The sequence below is a fragment of the Pollachius pollachius genome (assembly GCF_949987615.1).
Source record: "Pollachius pollachius genome assembly, chromosome: 17".
In the NCBI taxonomy this organism is placed as follows: Eukaryota; Metazoa; Chordata; class Actinopteri; order Gadiformes; family Gadidae; genus Pollachius; species Pollachius pollachius.
Window position 1 is genome coordinate 10,637,540 of NC_136950.1, and position 26,998 is coordinate 10,664,537.

At 47.1% G+C, this 26,998-nt stretch overlaps 1 protein-coding gene across 1 annotated transcript in view; it reads right to left on the reverse strand.

The window, feature by feature from the left end:
• adarb2 (adenosine deaminase RNA specific B2 (inactive)) overlaps positions 1-26,128 on the reverse strand; it is a gene marked incomplete at both ends in the record, with an annotated part of 151,929 nt that extends 125,801 nt beyond the window's left edge. Inside the window, one exon of the mRNA XM_079754616.1 lies at positions 26,026-26,128. Coding sequence (XP_079610742.1) covers positions 26,026-26,128 — 103 coding nt within the window. The remainder of the gene's footprint in view (positions 1-26,025) is intronic.
• Between the last annotated feature and the right edge of the window lie 870 nt (positions 26,129-26,998).

The following is a 26,998-nucleotide window of genomic DNA, read 5'->3' on the forward strand; positions in this document are numbered from 1 at the left end:
ACGTAGGGCGTTCCGATTCAGATCGGGCAAAAATAAGTGTACTGAAAGGACCCGGAGTGTACTGAAAGGAATACAGATAAACAATAGTGAAGGTATCGTTTATGTCCTTGTTATCCTTCTATATGCAAATGTTTATGCATGTGTATATGAACCTGTGTATGTGGTTGTGTGTGCATGTGTTCGTGCATGTATGTGGATACCGAGGTACGAACCAAACCGTGACTTTTTTGTACCGTTACACCCCTATTTGGTAAGGTAGAGGCACTTGACACAATAAATGTGTGTGTATGTGAGCGTGTGTGTGTGTGTGTGTGTGTGTGTGTGTGTGTGTGTGTGTGTGTGTGTGTGTGTGTGTGTGTGTGTGTGTGTGTGTGTGTGTGTGTGTGTGTGTGTGTGTGTGTGTGCGTGAATAAATGAGTATGTGTGTTTGTGTGTTTGGGTGTATAGGGGCAGAGGTATAGTTACTAAAGGTACAAAAGAAGGAAAGCTGTCGCTCAGCATGACACCATTAATTGTGTAGATGGCAAAAAAAGTGAAAGGGAAGAGTGGCAACCATAAAGAGAGGTACTGAAAGGGAAACAAAGAGCAAGAGAAAGAGGGAGCGAGAGAGAGAGAGAGACATAGATCAATAGAGATAGAGACGATAGAGAGAGAGAGAGACATAGATAAATAGAGAGAGACATAGATAAGTAGAAGGGCAGCATTGGAGAAAGCAGATGGGGGAGATGATGAAAATTAAGATGACATTTCTGTTTGTCAATCACAAGTTCATATATTATTTCAGACAAACGAGAAACAACTCACTGAGAAATGCAGATATTATAATGTACATTAACAAAAGATGAAATCATGATTCAGACTGCATCTCAAAAGGTGATCTTTCTGTGGGCATATAAGAGCTGCATTGTTGTTTTTTATACTAGAAAGCTTTCCTTTAACGTCCCTTAGGGGACAAACATGGAAAATGTTATGACTGCCTTTACACCTAGAGGAACATACATGCACACATAAATGCACATGTGTATACTTGCACACACACACACACAAACACACACACACACACACACACACACAACTTCTACATGCTGACGCATTATACACAAACATAAACACGTTAATTCATCTGTTAATAAAAAATACAATGCACTTACACACACACACATTCCAACGAGCACCCACTTGACACACACACAGACACTCACACATGCACAGCTTCTGCATGCTGACGCATTATCTTAAACACGTTCATTCATTTATGTGTACAAAATATAATGCGCATTCACACACATATATTCACACAAGCACACAGACACACACACATATACACATACGCACACACACGCACACAAAAGCGGCAATAAGAGTTGTAATGGAGGTTGGAATAATAACATTTTCGGGGGTGTGAGATGCAGGGTTAATTTTGCCAGCTCCACTTGAGAGTCAGCAGGTTGCTGAGCTAATTAATGGAGCAGAACTCCAGTCCCCAGGCACACACACACACACACACACACGCACACGAAAACACAAACACACAGCAGACGCATAAGCATGCACATGTGCACACTTGCACATGCACAGACACATACACGCATACACTTACACAAGAAGTGTCACACAGAGGCAAATAATACACAAACTAATAAACATGCAAACAAAGCAAAAAGACTACCCACACTCAGTCACAGACACGCATACACACACACACAAATACACCCTGACTGTGTGACAGATAGACAGTCGACAGTCAGTCAAACAGACAAGCGGTCACACAAAAACAACCACACACACACACCACACACACACACAAACACACACACAACACACACACACACACACACAAATAGACCTCACTGTAGAGCATCACAACAAGAACAAAAGACAGATTTATAAGTATTGTGGGCAAGTCACATGTTTCATTGCACGCATAAACACAAAACCACCAACACACACCAACACACACACACACACACACACACACACAAAGATACAATCAGCTCCTCAGGGGGGGTAAACAACAGCTAACAGCTGCAGTCTGAATCAGACCAGCTCTTACCAAGACAAACCCAGCAGAACCCACACACTGATACAGGGACCCTCCAGCAAGTACCATCAAAGGGCATCACTGGAAAACATGTATTTAATGATATATCCCGATCCTATGTTGGACAAAGTAGAGTTGTGCAAACAATCTGACTCGAATAATGTATATACTGTATGCTAGCTAGCTCTGTACCTTCCATATCAGACTGTACTATTCAGTGGCAACGTTTACTTCCTTGCACTCACTCTTACAACACAAGGGTTTGCGTGATAAAAGTAGAACTGGGTTAAATTAGTCGCAAATGTGAACATATAAACAACAGTGAAGGTATCATTTATATCCTTGTTATCCTTCTATATGCAAATGTTTATGCATGTGTATATGAACCTGTGTATGTGGTTGTGTGTGCATGTGTTCGTGCATGTATGTGGATGTGAACGTGTGTGGGTGCGTGCGTGTGCGTGCGTGTATTTAAACGCGTGCGCGTGTGTGTTTGTGTACATAAACGTGTGTGTGTGTGTGTGTGTGTGTGTGTGTGGTTCAATAGAGCCTGCATGAGGAGGGTCAATGTCAGAGCCAGGTATCCTTGGTGTCATCATGGACATGCTGAGGGGCTACCCTGAACATGATTACACTGCACATAGTTGACCTGAAATGATCACACTCACACACACCACATGCACATGCCCCGCCCCCCACAAACACACACACACACACTATCATACCCTACACAGGCATACATCCATATACAAACACACACATACACACACACACAAACACACGCGCACACACACACACACACATAAATAAGCAAACATTAGCATTAGCACACACACACACACACACACACACACACACACACACACACACACACACACACACACACCTCTCCCACGTTGTTAAAGTGAACTAATAGCGAGGCTGTGGGAGCATAGCAGAGCTGGGTGGGCCCAGACGGCAGCAGGCAGACACCTGCTCCCAGTCCAACACCACCTGTTGGTAGACAATAGACGTGCAGCGCCTGACACCCCATCACACCCTTGTTTACCGTCCTACGGACCGCCTCACGCACCAGGGGGGCCTGATGGGTGTCTCCGCAGCCACTGCTGCTGAGGGGGGGGGGCGTACACGTCAGTGTTCACCTCCTCTGTTGAACAGCTATGGAGGTTGACATGGTCGCTAGGTCCTCTGGTTTAGGTCTGTGTATTTACCCGTTATGTCATGGTTCAGAGACATGAGGTGACATCCGATATAAACTTTGTTGTGTATTTTTAAGTGAATACTGAGCCGACGCTGAAAAGTTTGCGTCCTACTGCATCGATTTGTTCATTTCCCCAAGCGCTTTTATCAGCACGTGTCAATGATCCAACACCCCCAGCAGCGCTGCTGTGGATTCTGAGCGGAACGCTGCCTGCTGATTTGGTATCCAGCTAGGAAATCAACATAGATTTATTTGTGCAGCCTTGGACGCGTTAAGTCACTGCGATGAATCACGGTGGACCGCACAATGTTAACATGATCTGCCTCTGTAGAAGCTCATAAGCACAATACACAGACAAAACTTAATTACCAGACACTGGTAGCCAATAGACTTCTTTGAAAGGAGCTCCCTGCTGAATGATAATGCAACCAATGTGTTACAAACCAAGGTGCACGGCAACCATGCAGAAAAAAGGGAAGAGAAAAGAAACGGAGGCAAACTAAATAAATCTGCGGTCTAGAATTAGGCCAAGTTGGCCGCGTGATTCTGCGCCTGCCGCCGCGAAGATGAATTTATATGTTTTAACGGAGTCGCTCTGGTCGCTAAATCCGCACGGGAGAGAATACTTTCCCAGCTCCGCCTGACTAGTACCAACCCGCTTTCTAAAATGACAGTAATTTCACTGCTAAGCTGAATCCTGACCCAGAATCATAATTCATTACCAACAACGGCAAAAGAATGAATAAGGAACTCCGGGAAAAATTACTGATAAAAGCCATCAGTGGTCTGACAAGGGTAGTAAATCTTGGTGCGCACTCAGGTGTGACTGTGTTGCGCGAATCAGGTGTTAAATTTGGAATTAGCCGCTCGCTGGCTAACAACACATACATCATGCTAATGTAGTTCTGTCACCGCCGCGTGCGCTCCTAATCAGGGCGCATCTGTGTTCTGATGAGCCACCTCGGCTCCGTGATGACAACGTGCACGTGAACTTGCACGTTGCACACACACACACATACACGCGCACACACAGACACAGGCACCTTACACAGAGGCAGTGCCTTAAGGACGTGTGTGTTTGCATTGAGCCCTGTTTCGTCGACCTGCTGGCACGCAGGCCAGCTAGCGCCACAATGTCGTGTAGTTTGTTGTCGTTAAGAGTGGAAGTTTAGATGCCAGTAGGCCAGTTGTAAAAGCTACCCCAGCTGGTAGTGTGTGTGTGTGTGTGTGTGTGTGTGTGTGTGTGTGTGTGTGTGTGTGTGTGTGCGTGTGTGTGTTTGGTTGTTACATGTCATACATCTGATCGAGAGAGAACAAAGCACTAAATTGGCTCATTTAAATAAAGGGAATAAACATTGGATTCATACATATAGTATATTTATACTTGTATTTAATATTTTCTGCCAAAATGTATAATTTTATTACATTAACGAAACATAAATAAGCAATACTGAATATTGAATGGCTGTCCCAATTATTGTATCAATCACCCTTGACTCGGGTCATGTCACTTCACAAATATTTGCTGAAAACAAACAATTAATTCTAATTACTATCAGTGCCTATCTCCTGACAGGCCTCTTTGCAGAGAAAGTCTGAATAATTCAACGAGCAAAATGGTTGAATTAAACCCACCCAACGGTTTGGGAGGGTTCTGCAAATAAAAGTTATTTTTAAGACTCGTAAGTCAACGATAATGACTCGAACACTCTTTTTCATACGACACTTAATTAAAAGGCTATCAAGAGCCATAACGGAGGCTGCTACGTTAAGTCTCGTCAAAAGCACGGCAAAAAACTCACCAAAAATCGCAATGCATCAAAATGCACTCGCCATGAATAATAGACGAGGCGCTTGACAGTACATGACAAAAGAAGAAGAGACTACAACAAACAACCAAAAGAGAGCAACAACTGACTGTTGATACATTTATAGCACATTTCTGTTGCCTGTCTTTTATCTCCGCGTCGCGTCGCCTGCGTACCGCTCCCCCGTGCCCGGGCCTTTCTCCGGCAGTTCTCCGTATTTAGGTCATAGGTGTAACTTTTTAAAGAGCTGTCGCGGTATTCAACCCGGCAGAAGCCCTCTTCCCAAAAGGGGTATTTCCTGTTGATATTTTTCTCAGACTTAATGTCGCTAAGAAGTAATTCCTGATTCAGGTCTTATACTTACACATAAATAATATATATTTTTAAGTTCACTCTTGTTGCTTCAGGCAGTGAGGAAATGCATTTATTTATTTGAGTCGCTTCATCTTTTCGACAAAAAAAAGCCCCATTGGGTATGTTGTATTGTCCCTATTGTCTGGCAGAATAACTGCCTTTAAACCCGGGTACATGTCTCCTGGAGACCGGGTTGTCTGAACAGGGGTTGTGGCAGTCAATGTGGATGCGTTGTTCTGAATGTGAGAGGCTGTTCCATACGTGGAGGGCTGGGATGTGATTCATTCTCAGTGCTGCTTGTTGGTTGTTAACTTGAATAATGCAGTCCACCAAGATTCATCTCTTAACCGGGGCAAATAAAAGGACCGCAACCGCATTTTACTTTCTGAATACAAATAGCGACAATTAATAACTATCCGCCTCTCGGATTCCCGCGCAAAAGTGTGAAAGTATACACACAGAGGGTAGGATATGTCGAGAATCCAGGGGAAATTCAAATCACTTCTTAGATGCCAATGAATCACCATTTACCAACCAACGATAAAAACACACACACAGAAAAAATAAGAAAATAATTGACAGAATTAAAATAATCACCATGCTATGAGTAATGTTGTGACACACACACACACACCCATACACACACACAAACACACACACGCACACATACAAACACACGTACGCACGCACACAAGCAGGCACTTACACACTTACACAAGCACACACAGACACACACACACCTTCCATCTGTGACCGGTTCCTTCTGAGGGATTATCAGCTATCTACCGCTGCCTCCTCCGCTGGGGCCCGGTGCAGTTCATCTGCTAGCAGAGTAGCGCTCGGCTGCCTGTCATAATTGAGCCCAATGCAGTTCCCTCGCGGCTGTCGTCTTACTGTGCCCCCCCACCAACCCCCACCCCTTCCTCACCCCCAACCCCCCATCCCCTCCCCTCCCCGCCTCCTCTCCCACTCTCTGTTTTCCCTGCCCGCTCTCTCTCTCTCTCTCTCTCTCTCTCTCGCTCTGCGTCTCCCTCCATCCTCCTTTCGTCCTCTGCATGTGCCTTATCGCTTTCCCAAAAGGAGAGAAAGAAATAATGAAACTTTCCCCAGGCGAGACTGGGAGAAACCAACAGTCCGCTTTTTCTTCTAGCAGAGGACAGTCTGTCCTGCCTTTAGTTGAATAAGCAGAGTATCACTACGGCTATTAAACCACTTGGTATAAAACACAGAGCCACTTAGCGACTTTCACACATTGGGACTGGAATGAAAAGTGATGAAGTGACTTTCTTTTGTCAAAAACGCAGGAGGGAAAATGCTTTTGTCCCAACGAGTGAGGATTTGATTGCCGGTCGTGTATTCTTTTATTGTATTTTTTTCAGCATGGCTCTCATCGTGCTTTGACAACGTCTATTTCAACAGGAGATTGGGTCTTTGACAGTCTCAGCGTGCATGAGAACAGCTCACGAGTACAGTATTTCTCTTGACGTTTTCTCGGTGGCAGTTCCTCCGCCTTCAATAAGCTCCAATAAAGGTGAGTGGGGAACAACTCGGCAAACCGGGGCAAAGGCGAGGCCATCTTAACCCTAACCTAACCCTAACCCTTTTTTTTTGTCTTCTATGGGTCAAACGGTCTAAAATAAAAGATCCTTGATATTTACAGCCTAAAAAGGGGACCTCCTTCCAGTGGCTCGTACGTGAGGCATTGCCGCTTCAGAGGAGCGCTCTCTGTTCCACTTAACACACCTTTCCGTTCCGGAGGTAAGTCACCTTGCGTCCACTACACCAGAGGATGCCTCTCTGCATCGCTGCACCGCTGGAATGAATGTCAGGTCGCGGTCCCTGGTTGAGAAAATGAGCCGCGAGAAAAAGGAGAGGCGTCCGAGTCACACAAAGGGAAGAATACGTAGCAGGCACTCCAAAAACACATTTGAAGGTTTCAATATTTGAGAATACTACTTGAAGCCATTGTGTAGCATCTGATCCCAGGTATCTTTGTTGTGTGTGGGAATGGGTAAACCTAGCAATTGTAAAAGCTTGGCACTTGTTTCTATGAACATCATTACTCTACCAACAGCGATATATTGTTCTTACTCTTTCTTCTGACAAATGTACTTATTGTAAGTTGCTTTGGATATAAGCTAATACTAAAAGCCCTAATGTAAATAAAGAGAAAAGAAAACATGAGCGGCTCTACAATAGAGAACAAATGAACGTCAACACGGGAGAGTCACCAGACGTGTGCTACACCTCACGCGATGGCTCATTTTTGTAAGCTTTGCTGTACGGGCAGCTCATTGGATGTTAGGTTCAGCCGGCATGCTCACAAGGCCTCTTCATCACAGCTCTTAGTCACCATCCGGTTACATAAATGGATGATGTCTGCATATGGAATCAAATCAATGGGGTCGAGAGAAAGAAAGATCAAAACCCGGTCTTGGAAACGTCTCGGAAACGACGGGAAGAGTTGGAGGAGGCACCGGGAGAGTTGGGAAGACTTCTGGGATCTCTCTCCAGAAGCTCCCCCCCCCCCCCCCCCCCCCCCCCCCCCCCCACACACACACACACACACACACACCATCCTCCAACTGTCACAAACCCAGTGAGCGGGCGCACAGGGGGAAGACAAATTACCAGAGGAGTGAGCGGAGAGTGAGGCGCGGTCCCCTTCCCAGCCTCCTCCAGATGGACATAATTAAACCATTAGCCAGCGAGAGGGGGGCTGATGGCTCCATCAGGGCCCGTTTTGGGCTTAAATAAACGCTGGGAAATAAAGTGGCGTCAAAATCACAGCCCGCTTGTTTACAGACCGTTTAACTTTAATGCTGCTGGTACAAGGATCGAAAATGAATGTATATAAAAAATGGACAAATTAAAGGCGCAGGAACCGATTTTGTATATTTTGCCCGTAATTGTCGTTACCTTGGTTGGCTTTTCAAAAATTAACGACGGGCAATGAGGAAGGAACCAACATCAATAACACATGCAATGCTGGGGCGCTCTGCTCTGTACTATCACCGTTGACTGCGGAGCTCAGGGAAATAAATGTGGTAATGGACAGTGAATTCCGCAGCCGTTTGATCCGAAGCAGCTTCTTTTCTCTCTCTCTCTCTCTCTCTCTCTCTCTCTCTCTCTCTCTCTCTCTCTCTCTCTCTCTCTCTCTCTCTCTCTCTCTCTCTCTCTCTCTCTCTCTCTCTCTCTCTAGGGTCTCGTTTATCTGTCATCACTTAAGCTGTCCCACATCTCCCCCTAGCACATATACCCGACGCCAATCACGCCGGCCATCATTCACTCCCCGGGCTGCCAGGAGCCTCCAGGAGCCTCCGCGAGCATTGCTGCTAACAGCGCTAGCCTAGCAATCACCTTCACCATGGCGATGGCGTTTCCGCCAACCAGGAGTGCTTTTAGCTCCAAGCTGAGTGACAAAATGTCAACCCGTAACCGTTCACCCGTCTTCACACCATCTCCATATACGAACGGACTTAGAGCCGGGTTCGGACGGAGTCGCGTTTGTTATGTCCTCGTTTTTTTCCCTCCAACACAAATAATGGGCACCTTTCACCTGACGGGACCTTCCGGCGCCCCGACCTTATCCATCACCCCCCCCGACACGGCCGATCCCTGACGGATGGCTCGCATGAAATAAATAGAAACTCAGCACCGCTCTGACGGTCCGGACCAGGGTGGATAGCCCCCCCCCCCCCCCCACACTATCCCCCCTCCTCTCCCTGAATACGGCACCAGAGCGCTGCGCCCTTTGAGGGTCAAATAATGGCCGATCGTAAATGATTGTAAGATTACAGCTGATGCCTTATATTTCGCACACACGCCGTTATTGTGGCGACCGCGCCTGTCCCACCAGAGAGACGGATGCCACTCAGCGTCGGTGTGGCCTACACTGCCCTACACGCTGGGGCAAAGCTCAGATTTGCTGTTCCTTAATTCCTTTGAATGGCTCAGGGTTCCAGTAGGCTGTGATTGAACCCCGACCGCAGCACATGATTCACCTGTCCGTGATCGCCCACCACGACAACAGCAGTGGCTCCCTTCCTTTCTCCCCTCGCTGCATTCGTCAGGTAATGTCAGACCAGATGCCTGAGGGCTATCTCTCTCTCTCTGTCTCTCCCTTTATCGCTCTCTCCCTCCATCCCCCCCGTATCTCCCCTATTTTCCTCTGCCCTGACAATACAGTACTGTGACACCAATCTGGGGGGGTCCCCAGACGCCCAGACACAGATGTGTCGTTGTCCCACTTTTTGTGCCGTCTAAAAAAAAGTCCCCTGCCTGCCAACACTCACTCGACTCACTCTCACACACACACTCACACTCAACACCGTTTTAAGAGTATCTTTTATTTATATTTCCCGCTTCCTCCTCTTAGAGTTTTTGTTATCTCGTTTGCGCGGCCCATCACTCACATTGCGATGGGACGGTGCCGCCGCCAAAAAGATGAGGGGCCACACGGAAAAAAGTCGACATTCCTACAAACATCTGTTCATCGGCTCTCTGCCGCTCGTTCGCTCCGGCGCTCCATTTTACGTTTGATTTCTCCGTCAGAGTCGGGGGAATTCCGTTTCAGGCTGCTGGAGCCTGACAGGCTCACGATGGGTGCTGTTGAATTAAAGAGTACAACATATGCTGCCGATGCTGCTTTGTGGTGAAATCAAGGAGTGGATATAAGCTCCGTTTATATGGGCCGACGTGAAAGGCCTCGCACAGAGCCCCCGCGTGTTGTTTATTAGTAAACTGGGTCGATTAAAGGTGCAGTGTGTTGATTTAGCGAGCAACTAGTGGTAATGTTGCAGATTGCCAGCAACTGACAGTCCCCTCTCCCCTCACTCCTCCCTTTCGACTACGACTAGGTCGGCCTGTACTGGATTGTCTGTGCTATAAAGATGCATTCATTTTATCCAGGGATTTCAACCACTTTTTTTATTTTGTTGCTCTTTCAATGGTCAGTTTTCCGGAAAGACACTGTGACTTCGGATAGCTGTATCTGGAAAAAAATGAAAAGCGAATCCACACTAATGAACAACTTTCTCCCACAACCAAGAGTAAGGTTCTTCTCTATGAATCTAGCCCCATGGGTAATGACTTACCCTCCGACAGTCTGCAATACGTGGCCTGTTGACGTCAACATGCTCCCTTAAGGGCCCAACTGAGTCAAAACTGATTAATTGCTACAAACGCAATGCAACGCATAGCGGGTTTAGCACGTTTATTGTGTTGCGCTGTCTGGTGTTTAATTTGACGTGCTGTCGTAACTGTGGCGGCCTTTCACAGCCCAGTGAGAGACAACACTGAGGAGAAAAACAACAACAAAACACAAGAAACGTAAAGACCGCCGCGCTTTGTAGCAGATGGCCACACAGGGAGAGGTCGGAGGTCGAAGGGGATAGGGGTGCGCTCATTGTGTTCAAGCCGTGGAACAGGCCCGTCTCCTTGCGGCCTCTCTTCCCCTTCATAATCACCCACTCACAGGTCTTTGACATACAAGCCCGACACCTCCTGAGACCCTAACCCCAACACACACACACAAACACACACACACATTATCCACTGCCTCTTTCAGCCTCTCCCGCCATCCCTGGGAATTGGCCTCAAACGAAGAATGTGTAATCCCACCATCGTCTCAGCGCAGACCGCAGACAAACGCCAGAGACGATGAGTGAGAAGAGGCAGTATGCGAAGTCTCTCTCTCTCTCTCTCTCTCTCTCTCTCTCTCTCTCTCTCTCTCTCTCTCTCTCTCTCTCTCTCTCTCACACAACCGGTCTGCCTGCCCTACCCCTCAAGATAAGCATGGATAGCTCACCAACTCCATCACCACCACAGCATCTTCACTCTGCTCCTCTACACGGTGTAATTGCACTCAGCGGACCTTGAGGACTACAGAGACTGCATTGTTCTCTCTCTCTCTCTCCCTTTTACTCTCTTATCCTCTCTCTATATCCATGTTTGGGCGTCACTCTCTCTCTCTCTCTCTCTCTCTGTCTTCACCCCTATTACACTCTCCAACAGTTTTTTCTCTTGAATCCCGTACTGATTATTTCATCGGCCTCACATCAAGATGTCTGCAAGAATACGGTTTGATTTGAAGCAGTTGCATCACGTGTAAATAACATCACCAAAAAAAACTAAAGAAGGAAATACTTTGGATAAAAATGAAAATAACAAACCAAAAACAAACGCCTTGACCTCCTGGTTTTTACTTGTTAAATTAACGCTTTGTTGCTTGGGCAACCGTGCTCCTGTCACCTGCCAGCGGGGGGGGGGAGACTGACTCTGTGCCTCGGTACATATCCCTGCCCTTCCTCTCCACCGCCCTCCCTCTTCATCCATCATGCTGTCACTCTCTAAACTGGGACAGCTCCTCAACCCCATGCTTAACCCCTCTTTACTCCCCCCGCCTCACCCATCCAGCGCACTCCCCCCTGTCCCCAAATACTGTTCCCCTCCTCACCCTCTTGCTCACTCTCTCTCTCTCTCTCTCTCTCTCTCTCTCTCTCTATTCTTCCACTCCACCTATCCTGAGTCACTCCCATGAGTGCACCTGTGTACAGGGTTGGTACATTAATATAGAAACAGCCACCCCAGGTGCCATAGGAACATTATCTGTCTTTACAGTACCACTGACCCGAGACCTGCTGGATTCTCCCTGACAGACTTTAAAGAAAACAAATCAACCAATCTGCCCAGAGCCATTGAGCAAGCCATCGATCGATATTGCTCCCAGCCTTCCAAATGTTGTTTCCTACTGATGTAAAGTGGCTCGGCGACAAATGAACACATCTCATGGCGTGGCAAAAAAAATGTCGGCACATTTCCGTAATAGAATTGTCTCCTCTTGAGGCATGGGGAGTGAATGCAGAGCGACAAGCCTTGGAGTGGAGGGAAAACACAGTGAAGATGGTGCCACATGATATGATGTCATTACTTAACGACCGCGGCAAGATGAATGTCATATTAGTGTATCGTGACCTCAGGCAGCCGGTGGCGCTGGTGGTGGTGGGTGCGGGGGTAAGGGTGGTGGTGGTCGTGGTGGTGGTGGTTGAGTGGGGGCGGGGATGGTGGAGATCCGGGGCAACCAGCGGCAGATGAGGTCGGTGGAGGCAGCCGTCATCAGGCAAATAAATAAACAAACAGACTGATTTGATTGGATGGCTTGCTACAGTGGCCGGCGTGCAGGGGCATATCAGCGGCGCGCCAGTAGAGTCCCATCACCGGGGCTACGTCCGCTCTCGCTGTTCTGTATGTATAGCACTGATAACCAGCTGGTGAACACGGACAGCTGTGAAAACGCCCGTAGGGGAACCAGGTGATGGTGTTAGAGTTGAGTCTGGGGTACTGGTGGGGCGTGGAGTGTGTAGGGGATGGCAGTGGTGGTGGTGGCGGCGGCGGTGGTGTTGGCGGCGGTGGTGGTGGCGGCAGTGGTGGTGGCGGCAGTGCCGGGTGATATTAGTTGGTGGTATGCATCGCTGTGGGTCTGGTTAAAGTGCACCATTCAGAAACACGCGTCAAATTAGCCGTGGGACTGGGGCGGGCGTAGCGTATGGTGTGAGAGCGGGAGCGATGTACTACATGAAAACATTCTTCACGCAGCTTATGCTTTTATCTCCCCTCTCCTTGTTAGAGGGTGCACAGCTTACATTCAATTGGGAACATTGATCTCAGCGCAACAATTCACTCTAAGCGGAATCTGTCGATTAGCTTAACAAAGGAGGTAGAAAATGGACGACGCGTCAAATTAGCAGCCTACTAAGTCTCACGACGATTGCCAGTCTAATTAGGAAGAAAATACCCCCCCACCCCCCTCTACACTAATTATAACGTGTGTTAGCCTCAAACACAACAGCTTAGCTATAAACTCCTGGCTGTCAGGTGTAAACAAGGGACGCAACTGTAAAAGCAAGGGAAAAAAATCTATCAACATCTGTTAATTTATCTCTGGCTAGAGAGTTAATTGAAAAATGGACTGCTGGTCGCTAATCCGTATTGTGTTCAAGAGGCGCCGCGGCCAGGCACCTGGTTAGGGGAGAGCGGCAATAGGCATCTCCACGCTAGGCCGAGTGGACAGCCAATAAAGATCCGATCAGCTTCCTGGCGCGGACACCCGACGGAGAAGCAGGTGTGTGTGTGTGTGTGTGTGTGTGTGTGTGTGTGTGTGTGTGTGTGTGTGTGTGTGTGTGTGTGTGTGTGTGTGTGTGTGTGTGTGTGTGTGTGAATGTGTGTCTGCCCTGACGTGTCGACTGCCACTTTTTTGACAAGGACCAGTTTCGACACTTGCAAGAATTTCTTCTTTTTTCCCCTTCAACTTTCGGCGTTGCCGGGCAACCAGGGGGTTCTGCAGATGCCCCCAGAACGATAAACACAAACTAAAATGAAACACGTTTTCTAGAGATGTAGGCTGAAGCATAAATATAGATAAGGGAACTATATATAGTAAGAGATTTTATACACTTAGTTAGTCTCAATGTAAGAAAAGAGTTCATTAATGATAACACTGACTCACTCCAGCCTGAGGTTACATAAAAAAGGAAATAAAGTACAAAAAGAGAAAAAGGTTAATGGTATACATAAACGTTCTGTATGATAAAGTCTACATTAACACCGCAGCTTGTGAAAGATAAGAAATGAACCGAATTATGGAGTGTGAGTGTGAGTGTGTGTGCACATTCATGAGTGTGTGTGTGTGTGTGTGTGTGTGTGTGTGTGTGTGTGTGTGTGTGTGTGTGTGTGTGTGTGTGTGTGTGTGTGTGTGTGTGTGTGTGTGTGTGCGCTTCACGCATCCCGTCCTCCTACCAAAAAGAGCTTCAGAACAAGGCCGGGCTGGAAGATAAATGGCACCATGACCTCTGAGCGACCCGTGAGCCCCCGGTGCGTGATAACTCATGACCTCGTTGAGCCATCCATCCCTCGCTGCGGCCGGCCATGTGATGGATGTGATAACGAGGCCTAGATAGCCCACCAAGCCTCCAATACGATACGATACCCCACACACACACAGAAACGAACACACACACACACACACACACACAGAAACGCACACACACACACAGAAACGCACACACACACACCCAGAAATGCACACACACACACACACACACACACACACACACACACACACACACACACACACACATCCGCTTGTGTATTCACCAACAAAAAAATGAGACTGAGAAAAAATAAATAATGGAAGCAGCAGCCTCTGTGGTGTCATTCACGCGTATGATAATTATTAAAATAGGGATCAACCATGCAAAGACAGAGAGTGTAAATGCTAACAATTATACACACACACACTAACACACACGCCAAAGTTACAGACCTGGTATTTTAAGCTTCCACACCTACTCATACTTAACATAACAGATTTCTTTATGCTGCCAGTTCTTTGGCAAGAAATCGCAAAGTGAACCAGCGGATGCACGTTTGTATTTACTTAAAGAACGCAGGTCTCACTCTAATTGTATTAATTGTACCTGTCGACTGAACTTATTTTCAAACCGGTGTTGCTTGGTATTAAACCCAGGTTTTGACGTAGAGAGAAGTGCAAGATAGAAGAAATAAAAGAGAGAAGTGTGTGTGGAGGTGGCCTTCAGTCCATCACTTTATTGGACAATAAGCAGGAAGTGCCCTGAAAGAGGTGACAAGATAACGACCGCCATCACACAAATCATTCCGGATTCCTCCTCTTTTGTGGCGACAGAGAGAGGACGTGCGTACGTGCATCTGAAGTATACAGGTGACTGTGGTTATATCGTATGTACTCGCTATGTGACAATGTTGAACAATTTGCTGGTTCAGTATGTGCTTGTGTGTATTTGAGTCTCTCTCTCTCTCTCTCTCTCTCTCTCTCTCTCTCTCTATCTCTCCTGCTCTCTCTCCAATTGATGGGACTATTCAAATTAAAATGAACCTCAATCACACTAATGGAGAGAGCGGGGGAACAAAGCATAGGCTCTCTCTCTGCAGTCAGCAGGAATAGCATGGAGATTATCTCTGCTATCGTTATGGCGATTATCATTAAACCGCATTGGCACTCTCTTCTTCCACGGCACTCAAAGCGCCCATTGTCAGCTTTAGTCGACCAAATGTTTGGATTCCGCACACGGTCAGTCTGAGAAAGGACATGCAGTTCCTCACTGGAAACCCAAAGCGTTTCCTGTGACTCTGATGTTAACCAGTTCAAAGTCACGGAGATGACAATTTTGAGACAGCATATTTATCTTCACGATGTTGATAAAGATAAAGAATTAATGATAAAGGTGTTTTAGTTTGAATGCATTTATTTAACTGTCAATTAACTTAGTTAATTGTTGGTTAATGCTTATAACTCCATTCCTTATTGTTAGGGTTAGGGTTGTTATTAATGGTTAAATTAAGGGCTAAATAACTATTTCAAATCACTGAATATGGATCCTACCTCACAAGTAATTACTATTTAAGATAAAATCCATCTCAATTAATCTTTCACTTTCACATTTATGCAATCAGAGAGAAGTAGGAAACGGGTTGTTGTCTCAAAAATAGATTGTCATTATATACCAACCCATCAATCTTGCCTGTGACTTGCCTTCTGAAACAGGCACATGTACACTCTCATGGTTCTAAATTTAAAGGAGATATTTGTGTTATTTTCATCTGTGTCACTCGTCTCAGGAAACCGATTCAAAGTCATGGGAGCAGAGCCTCTCCTTTGTTGTGTCCTTTACGCCAGGATACGTCTGTAGCCCGGGGGTCCGGCAGCACACCCTTCACCCATCAGCATGCACCCCCAGAGCACCACTCTGGGAAGGGATGGGGGGGAAGAGAGAGAGAGAGAGAGAGAGAGAGAGAGAGAGAGAGAGAGAGAGCAGGAGAGCGAGAGAGACAGAGAGCGAGAGACAGAGAGAGAGAGAGCGAGAGAGACAGAGAGAGAGAGATAGAGAGCAGGAGAGTGAGAGAGACAGAGAGACAGAGAGCGAGAGAGAGAGAGAGAGAGAGAGAGAGAGAGAGAGAGAGCAGGAGAGAGAGAGACAGAGAGACAGAGAGCGAGGGAGCGAGAGCAGTGAGAGAGACAGAGAGCAAGAGAGCGAGGGAGCGAGAGAGCAAGAGAGCGAGAGAGCGAGAGAGCGAGAGAGCGAGAGAGCGAGAGAGAGAGGGAGAGAGGGAGAGGGAGAGAGAGAGATAGAGAGAGTGAAAGAGAGCAGGGTAGCAAGAGAGTGAAAGGGAGGGAGAGCGAGAATGCGAGGAATGGAACCTCTGTGCCAAAGTGCACACAAAGCTGTGTCTACACTGGCTCCAAACCTGAACAAAGACACACTATACACTCAGGGTCTTATCCAACACACTCTGAGCTATCAAAGGCAATGGATGACCGACTATTAGAACTTTGTTGTAGCTCAATGATTTTTTTCCGGTTATTGTTGCAATGCAAACAGATGCAACACGGTCTGCTACTTCAAGCTGTGCAAATCAAAAGTGGGGAAGACAAACAACACGCTATTTGACCCCGCCCCTGAAAATAAACACATTTCTGCATCATACTGAGCCAGAGATTTACTAGAGTGGACTCCCGGCAACCACTGCTTTAGAAGGTTTAGCGGGGACACGGGCACGCACATATGCATGCACACATGCATTCATACCCACAAACAGCAAACTCATGCATACACTTGCGCACACAGACAAACAGACACACACACACGCCCAGACACATACACACGTGGAGGCTGACCCACAGACAATAAAAGAAACACATCAAACCGAGAGTTAATGCAGACACAGTTTTTTTTAATACCTTTTAAAGGATTTGTCAGATAAGCTTGTCTGTGTCTGTAAGCAACAGCCCCTAAAGGCAGCTGGAATCAATGGCTGAGAGAGAGGATTTACTGTAGGGTGCAGAGGGTAGCAAAACTGTTATTTTCAGAGGGAATAATGAACTTGCTACGAGGAGCGTGATAAACTAGTTGGAATAATCAATGTGATGATCTGCCCTCTGCCCTGGAGGACGGTTGAAATATGCAAAAACAAATGTATATTTGTGTATCACAACCAGCGACAGAATATAATTTACATATGAAGGAGTTGCGTAGGAGATTGCTGCTGACCTCGCAGGCAAAGAGGGGTTCAACTATCATAAAGAAAAACACGTCCCTTATACATCGGCACGTTAATGAAGCTCTTGACATGCACCTCTTTCATACAGACCGAGATAATGCATTGTTTCCTGTAATGCCGACTACTCATATCATATCATGGTCTTAATCCAATGCAAGTATCCTGCTTCAACGGGGGGGGATTAAAACGCAGTTACACTGTGGAGATGTCTTTGCCATAGCAGGGCAACCCACAGCCTGGCAAAAGTATGAAATAATATATAAGAACTATCTTAGTGAGAAGAGAAAAAAGGGATTTTGGCAATATGACTACTTTTCAGTTTGCAGAAAACTCAAGCTGAAGCCTGCGGGAAGCACAGTTTCATTGTTTCCTACATCAGCCTTGAGTGTGTTAAGTGTAAGCGAACCCCCTATTTCAGCTCGAATTCGAACACGAGGTTTAAAAAAAAAAAAAAGTTTTGAGCTCAAGGAAGGAGAGCGGGGGTTATGCCCATGGTAACGTAACGACCCACGGCAACAGTGATACCTAGTTTTTTATTTTTTAAAGCTTGTACCATCATATCATGAACGTTATTATTAGCAGTGTTGCGTATGAAATGTGCCACACACTCTGGCGTTACACTACGTGATACCGTGAATTGTCTGTGAAGCTAGGCTCTCTCTCTGGGGCGGTTCATAGTCGCCCTGGGTGCAGAATTTGAAAAGAAATCAAAATGTTGTGGTATATTTTTTAAGGGAAGGGCTACTCCTCCCTTCTTGTTAAACTCTCTATCTTATTAATGTAATTAAATGCTGTAGGCCATACCTCAATGAACCCCACCCCCACAGCATCCACCCCCCTCCCCCCCTCCCCCTTGTGAGAAGGGGGGGGGTGGGGCTGAGAGGGAGAGCGGAGCGATGCAACGCGTCACTTCTTGGCTTAAGTCCCCTTCATTAACGTTATCTCAAATGGGGTCGGAGCGGCGGCCCGACGGTGGAGAGAATGGTCGGTAAGCCGCCTCATCCCTTTTCATTATTCCATACGAAGCGGGGAGCAGGTATCAGTGGCGGGGACCTGCCCCGTCAGCACCGAGCGGCGGCTGTAGGCAAACGGCGCCGCGTCGCCGCGCTGCGCCGTGACATTGGTGTGAAAAGAGGGTGAGGTGCAGCGGGTTGGGGGAGGGGTCGGGTTGAGGATGAAATTGCAAACGAAAAAAGGGTACGGTATGGTTGGGATGGCGCGTTAGCAGGCAGGACCCGAGAAAGGATGTGTTTGTGAGACTATACTTTTGTTTTGAAAGTTAGTAGTAAACACGTGAGTGTGTTTGTGTGTTGGTGTTTGTGTGTGGATGTGTTTATGTGTGCATGTGTGTGGCGTGTGCGGGTGTATATGTTGCTTGTATGTGTGTGTGCGTGGTAGCTCATGCACAAGCATCTGTGTGTGAGTCGGTGCGTATGCGTTTCCTTTGGCATGCAGAGCCATATCTGCGCACGCTTATTGTCCCACATGTATGTATGGAGACAGATTGCCAGAGACAGGGACAGGGTGGTAGGCAGATGACTTGGGGGAGGGGGGGTGGAGGGGAGAGACGGAGAGCGTGAAAAAAAACACGGTAGACCGTCAAATGAGCTGGCCCCGAGCCGGGCCCCATGACTCCTGGACGGTGGCACGGTTAGAGATAATTGCGATCATAAAGCAGGGAGAACGTTATTCCTCTGTGATTTTCCAGGCATCAGAACGCCATGGGCGGGGCTTCAGATAAGTAGCTTGCGAGAGCTTCTCATTGACAGCGCGCTGAAGTAATAGCAAATGAGATCTCGCCTGGAGCCAGCGATTACACGAAAGAGGAGAATGTATCTAATGACACTACATGCCAGAAATAACTGGGTGGCATTAGGCGTGGGACAGATAGTTACAATCACTGCAATATTTCCCGTGATTCGTTACCGGATATCAATTTAGACGTGTAATTATTAAGTGAAAAATGCCTTCTTAAGAAAAATGATCCAGCAGCAGTACACCATCTATCTTCTACAACTACACAAATCAGCCCTTAACAAATCTTCCACACTCTACAAATACAATTCCGCTGTCCCGAAACCACCATACTTTTTCACCATTCGTATTTTTTTCTGCATCCGCATTAAACATTAAATAATAACCGATCAAAGCCCAAAGATGACACAGGGAGGATTAAAGATCCGGGCCTGGGCCTCACTGTGCCGATAATGACTCATATCATGAAGGATGTTCAACGGGCGTGCGAGGATCGTCAACACAGGAGACGAGGCGCGTTTACGGGCCAGTGCCGGAGCGTATGTCGGCCCGCTCAGAGTATTTACTATTGTCTTGTGGCCAACATTGGACTGCAGGAATAGATCTGCTGACAGGGAGTGATAAGTGAAGCTGACGGCCAGCGCTACATCTCTGTAGATGAGGCCTGACAGCCCGCGCACAACGGCTATCCTCTACGGACGTGCACAGGGCATGCCTGTGCACGTGCATGGCCGAGGCACGGGGCACACACACCCACACAGGCCTGCACGGCCGCGTGCACACACACATACACACTTCAAATGGATGGAATTCAGCAATTTAACTGAATTCACCAATTCCAATAATTTCATGTTAAAAACTGTCCATGAACTAATAAATTAAATAAATGTAACATTTAATTTTTTTTTCAGAAGTGTAAGGGAGTAAGTGGCATTGTCTTTTTCCCATTGCACCCATGACACACACACACACACACACACACACAGACACACACACACACACACACACACACACACACACGAATGGAAGTGAGTCACACATAAACATACACACAAAGAATTTGCAATATGCTGGCTGGTCTATAGACCAAGAAAATCACAACATGGGACCTGATATGGGGAGTAATTACCATGCACAATGATAGTTCAACACATTTGTGTTTAAAATCAGGCATTCGTGGAAACCTGTAAGATCTCAAAAGATTTGCTCAGAATAGATTTCTGTTGTCCTGACAACATTTGTGATGTTGCATAATTGACTTAACACTCAATCTGAGGGGCTTGGGTACATTACATGCTAATTTACTTAGCACTTTTTGAAGTGAAGTTCCCGCCTACATTTTCTTCTGTTTTCGTTTATTTTTCTGCAGCTCATGTGTGCTATTGAGATGATTTAGGCATGACTTGTTCCCCCCCCCCCCCCCCCCACCCATCTGAACTTTAAGCGGAAACCCCCGACTTACGAGCACCCAGAAGAGCCAAGAGGGACTATTAGGAGCTAATTGCTAATTATGCTAATGTGTATAAAGTTGCCCAATCCATTTTCCTTGGTCATTTTATCAGCTGTTCTCATGAGACCACAGTCAATGGTAATAACCTATTCTCCCCCAGCTGAGCTCCGCCACGTAGAGGACGCTGCGTCCTAGAGCGCACAACTTCCTGCAACTGTAATCAGGAAGTGCCTGTAAATACTAAAAAGAGAGAGAGAGAGAGAGAGAGAGAGAGAGAGAGAGAGAGAGAGAGAGAGAGAGAGAGAGAGAGAGAGAGAGAGAGAGAGAGAGAGAGAGAGAGAGAGAGACGGCGGCGGCGTGCTGACGCCATTGGCAGTGACCTTCATTAACCTCATAAATGCCGGCGGTGTTTCTCGTCACACTTCCCTAATGCGTTTATCGGCACAAACACAAACAAATACGACAAAAACTGTTTGGGGGCAGGGAAGGAAAGGGGACTGGAAAAGGGTACAGAGTAGAGCTGTGCATCTGTGGAATGCATCTCGTCACAAAGCCGGTGCCCTTCGCCAAAACACACAGGACTGCATGACATTGGGGGTAGGCAGGGGGGGGGGGGGGGTACTCCGTCGACGACATAAAAAAAAAAGTACCGCGGCCCCCACGCAGGAACACTCCTCTGCCCCGAGGTGTGAACGAATGCACATTAGGAAATGGGGTTGAGATGAATTACTGGTTGCGCCTGTGCAAAGAACATACATTTATATCGAGGGTCCATTATGGTCCACGCCTCGGCGTGCTGGGACTTTATTAATAGATCCCGCATGTAAATGTAGGACACATAATGCACGGCCGTGGCCGGGAAGCACACCCTGATGAATACGTTCCTCCTGCTTTCAGTTGCTCCCAGGGGAATGTTTATTTTGGAGCCCGGGCCAACAGAGAGCCAGGTCTCCTATTGCGGCGCCACGGCTATAGCATGACACGCAACCCCGCCCCTTTGACAGCGACCTTCCCCGCCCTCATCAGCCAGAGGTCAGGGTTGGACCTCGGCTGCTCGTCCGGCGTCTGCTGGTCCCCCCGTCGACGCCACGGGGCCTGCCCCGAGACGGGTGGCCTTGTGGACCCTGATCCTCCAGCCACGCCCACTGCCCCCCTCCTGCCTCCCCACCACCTTCCCAGCGTGCGGTCTGACCCTGCATGAAACCCCCACCCCCCCTCCCCGTAACCATGCAGCACCAAGTCTGAACTCCTCCGCTTCGTTCTTTATTTCTTCTTCTTCTTCATCTGCCTGGACCGGCCGCGCTGACAGTAATGAACGGCTTCGTGAAGCACATACGCCGACATAAGGGCGACCGACCGCCTGTCCCCCCCGCCCCCCGAGCGCCCTGCGGGTGGCACGTGCATGTGCTGACGCTTTGTTGATAACACACGCACACTCAATGCACGGCCTGCTTGAGTCACGGCGGTGAACCACTAGACGCATACTCTTCACCTCACCACCACCTCCACCACCACCACCAGCACCACTCCATCTCATCCCACCCCCACCTCCCAGTCTCATCCCACCGCGGTGGGGCTGGTGGAGATGCATGCGTAAAAAGAACCCAACTAAACAAATAGGTAATGAACGGTGACGCTGATACAGTACGGTGTTGCCATTTGTTACCCCGCTCTCGTCGGGACGCCGCCCGTTTGTCATGGGAACGTGCCATCTGATTTAACGGATGGCGGGTCACGCTCGCTGTTTGTTCCCGGGGATGGCGGCGGTGAGGAAGGGAAGCCGCAACCGAAATAAAAAATAAAAGCCCCGAGGGACGCAGAGAGAGTCAAACGACTTTGCTGTGATTAATTAAAGAATTGAACACATGTTGTTCTGGGGGTAGGATGGGGGGGGGAGGGGGGTTGAGTGGGGGGCTTTTACTGTGATGACAGAGTACACCGGTCCACGAATCTGCAAACATTGTGGTTCAAGGAACGCGGGTTGGGGGGGGGGGGGGGGGCGGTGAAGAGTGTGTGTGCGCTCCCACACACAAACTTGGATTAACAAGGTCGCCATGGAACAGATGATGGAAAACAGAAAGGCTTGAGGAACTACAGGGTGGAGGAGTTTTGTAGGCTGGCCTTTATCTAACCCGGGGGGGAGATCTAAGCACCGGGTTAGAAATGGGCCAGCGTACAAAACGATTAAGTTAAAAAGGTGCTGGGAAATTAATTCCCTGTGATGGTCACTCTCCCACTAGTCAGTAAACCCCTGCAATGCGTGGTGTGTTTGTGTATTTGATTTTGTATTGCCCACACACACACACACACACACACACACACAAACACTCACCATCACAAAATGAAGAGAGTTAAGAAAATGGACAAAAATAATCATCCGCTTATAACTTTTAAATACACACGTGGGGTTTAATACAATCCATCTACAAATAATAATCTGAAGCGCTGCTCACAGGCTTTAAGGGCCCGACGCCATTCACTAATCCCTTCCCTTGTGGCCTTTAACCCCCCCGCTGGGACCATCAAAACAATGGCCTGATGATGAGGAGTATCTGTTAAAATGACACGCAGACTATCATCCCCAAATATAAAATAGGATAGGGGTTATATTCCTTTTAAGCTTTGAGAAATAATGAAAAGAGTGGTTCACATAACATCCTCTTTGTGCAACAAGAAGACCTCCTGATTTATGGAGCAGGGATTCACATTCCGTCTTTCCAAGTGTCCCCTTTTATCAGTTTTCTTCTGACAGCTGCAGAGCCCTTCCCTGACTCACAAAATCAAACTCAGCAGACAACAGACAATAATTAGGCGAAGAGATCAGCTGAGGCGACGAGACCGCCGTACGCCATGTCGACCAACACAAGGTGGGGAGACGTACACATGTCTTTCAGCCCGGAGAACCCCTCAGCAGGCACCGGCGACGCAAATGGAGGGAGGAGACACAGTTCATTTACAATGGGCCCCTGAACCGGCCCACTAATGTCCCGGCACGCTATCCGAATGAATCAGCAATGTTGATAAATAAGTCATTTGGAGACACGTTGAGAAGGCCTGTCACTGTCAGCTAATGTGCACACGTTGCGTGTTATATTCATATGCAATGCTTAATGTTGTGGAACCGATCCTGTCGTTTCCATTATGTAAATACATTTGCCTCGGTACTATATTTTATGTATTGTCTGCCTTGTCTCAATTACTTGGGCTATTAAAATCAAGAGGTTATGGAAATGAGCTGTGGTTGTCTGTTTGTAGTTTGACGACAAGTGCAAAGTGTTTATGAAAGCTCGTTATGCATGCAGTGGCAGTCTGAAACGTCAGTGTGTTCATCAGCATTCGACTAGCGACGGGGCAAGCCCATGTCTCTTAAATGTATAAAGAATAAAAATGATCAATATTACACAGCTGCTATTTTAGCATCACTGATACAACAATGAGCATAATCATACGAATAGATGCATGACCTTTGTCTTTTTCATTGTTAATGGTGCCGAACACATCAGTGCAAGCATTTGTGACCTGTGTCCCTGCAAATGAGCATGTGTGTTTCAGTTTTGGATAATGATTGTTAATCAGTGGAAAAGCGCTCGAAATGGGAAGCTTTTGTCTCAGATCAGATTGTTTCAAAGATTTGAGATTTCTTAATGGGGTTTACATTTAGAAAAAATGCACAGCTGCAGTATTGTGCACAGTATTGAAGGTTTACCTCGTGGACATATTTAAGCCGCACAAATCTATTTGGTAGCCCTATTACATTTAAATCTAATATTTCTCCCCCCTCCACAGCTTTCATCAAGGCTAAATAATTACTGGAAAAACATTTTAACCAAAATTGCCTTAGAGGAATTACTGGACAATAACTTGAAAATATGCTACTGAATAGGGAGTTGTTATAGTAATTTCAATAGCAGATAAATAGTTCAAAGTTAAAACTTTAAAGTGTTGCATATTTTAGTTAAAAAAATATCCGACAAAAGGGATAATAGAGTGCTGTGTATTTCAGTTTGTATCCATAATTCAAGGCTAAAGAACGGGCGACTTACACAAACACACACACACACACACACACACACACACACACACACACACACACACACACACACACACACCGCACACACACACACACACACACACACACACACACACACACACACGCTGGCCCTGAACCCGGACCGTGCCCGCTACGCTGGACGACAAGGAGCCATTGGATTGCAAGAGGTCGAGGTAGCCCAGTGTTTCTGCTTTTGGAAATTTTAATTTCGGTTTAATTACATTTAGCGGAAAATCCACTTCCATGACACCGTGTTTTCCACTATAATTTAGAAGTAGCAGGCCTCACTTAGGAATTGTAGCCTATGATACGCACTGACCAGTCGTGGGATATAGATATAGAATAAATAGATAGATATAGAATCAACATGTGCATATTCTTCTACTAGATAAATTGCTCAACGTACAACTCACAATTTGAAATTATTATTTGCAAGAAAATATAAGAGTGTATTTTAAAAAATAGAATGCACATCTTGCACCGATGATGTGCAAATTGTAACGGCCCCTTAATATTGACCAAATCCAACAACGTCAAGCTTACTCTGTAGCTCAGATGACTTATGTTGTGAGCATGTAAATTAATAACCGATAGATTTTGTATTTATTTATTTTATGAAAGAAAAGTTCGTCAGATTATTCTTTTGTAAATGACAAGCCTAGGCCTATGCTAAAAAAACACACACCTGACTCGGAGTGAAGTAGTGTATGCTTGAAATTACTAACATGCCTTTCAGGCCAAATATAAAATCAGTATTTTCTTGAAAGCAATAGGCTAGTTATATCTTTGAGGGGTGAACGACAGAGGGGTCTTTATCAGCCGATACAGTCCCCGCATTGTTTGCTGTCCAACAGTCTCGAGAAATAAATCAACGTGTGTGGTTAATTCTTCAAACACCGCAAAACAAACCCACTAAACCACCTAAGGTTCGGGGTCACTGTAGTCCTTGACTAAAAGTGACCGGGGTTTAACCCACAATAAAAGAGACAGCGGCAACTCCAACTTTAGTGGGGGGATGACAATGCAGCATGAAGCCGCATTAAGCGGCGGGTCTCTCTGTAGGTCTGGGTCTCTGCACTACTTCTTACTTTATGCTAACTATAAACAGGAAGACGCACTGTTTAAATACACGCTGGTTCACAATTCGCGCGGGCTTTGTCTTCTCGCGCTGCGCTGTACGAGCTCAACGTTCGACAATTTGCGAGCTCTGCGTTTTGGAGACAAAAAAACAAAGACACACAAAGCGGCCACATGACGAATTAAGTTTACCTTTTCTTTTACACCGTCTCCTCCGTCTCCTCTTGAACTTGCATTTCACTTGCCCGCTCTGGGCTCCCGACGCGCGGCTGTTGTTCCCAAGTACTGACGCCATCAGCGCAGCGGTGGGAGCGCAGCGGAGAATAATAACTTGGGCTTTGACCGCGCGATTGTCTCTTGGGTTTTGTCTTGTCTCGTATCGTCTCCCTCTCCTCTGGTGTCGAACTGTACTCGGTGACGTCGCAGACAAATGTCGACTCTACCCTTTTTATACCTCCCGAACCCGGACCGCGAGGGTGCGACTCGCCGGTGAAAGGATTCCCTCCGCACTACACACCTGAAACTCCAGCACGCCTCGCCTCCTGCGCTCGGTAGCCTACTGACTGTATTTCCAGCACAGCGTGAGATCACTCAGCTATATTCCTCTCTGTGTCCGCGCAGGGCGTGCGGTTGGATACGTACGCGATGCGCTCGCACCTCTCTCTCTCTCTCTCGCTCTCTCAGCCTCTGCAGAAATGTTTGGCATCAGCCACTTTGGATCCAACCACGCGGGACGCCTATCTATTTGCTAGCGAGCGCTCTAATTAGACCCAATCATGACTGTCTGGGAGGTGTGACATCACCAGCGGCCACGAGCCCCGCCAGCAACACCGCCGCGCGCCCATTCCGCACCCGCTGCTGCCTGTAGCGAATCCAGAGCTCAGCCTCCCGTGCACCGGGAGATCTGGGTGATGTGACACACTAATCTTTGGGGGAGAAAGGTAAGAGGTCAAACGTAACATTCAGATTCATTCATCGAGAATAACCGTTGCCATGCTAGATAATGTTCTGTTGCCATTTAACTGTTCTGTTGCGTAATGGGGACATTTGGCTTTTTAGAAATATCTCTGACAGATTTCGCACAATTTCTCTCAACCTCCACTAGACTAGATTAAATCAAAAACCTCCAATCAATATACGGCAGAGACAGTTTTCGTTATGCCTG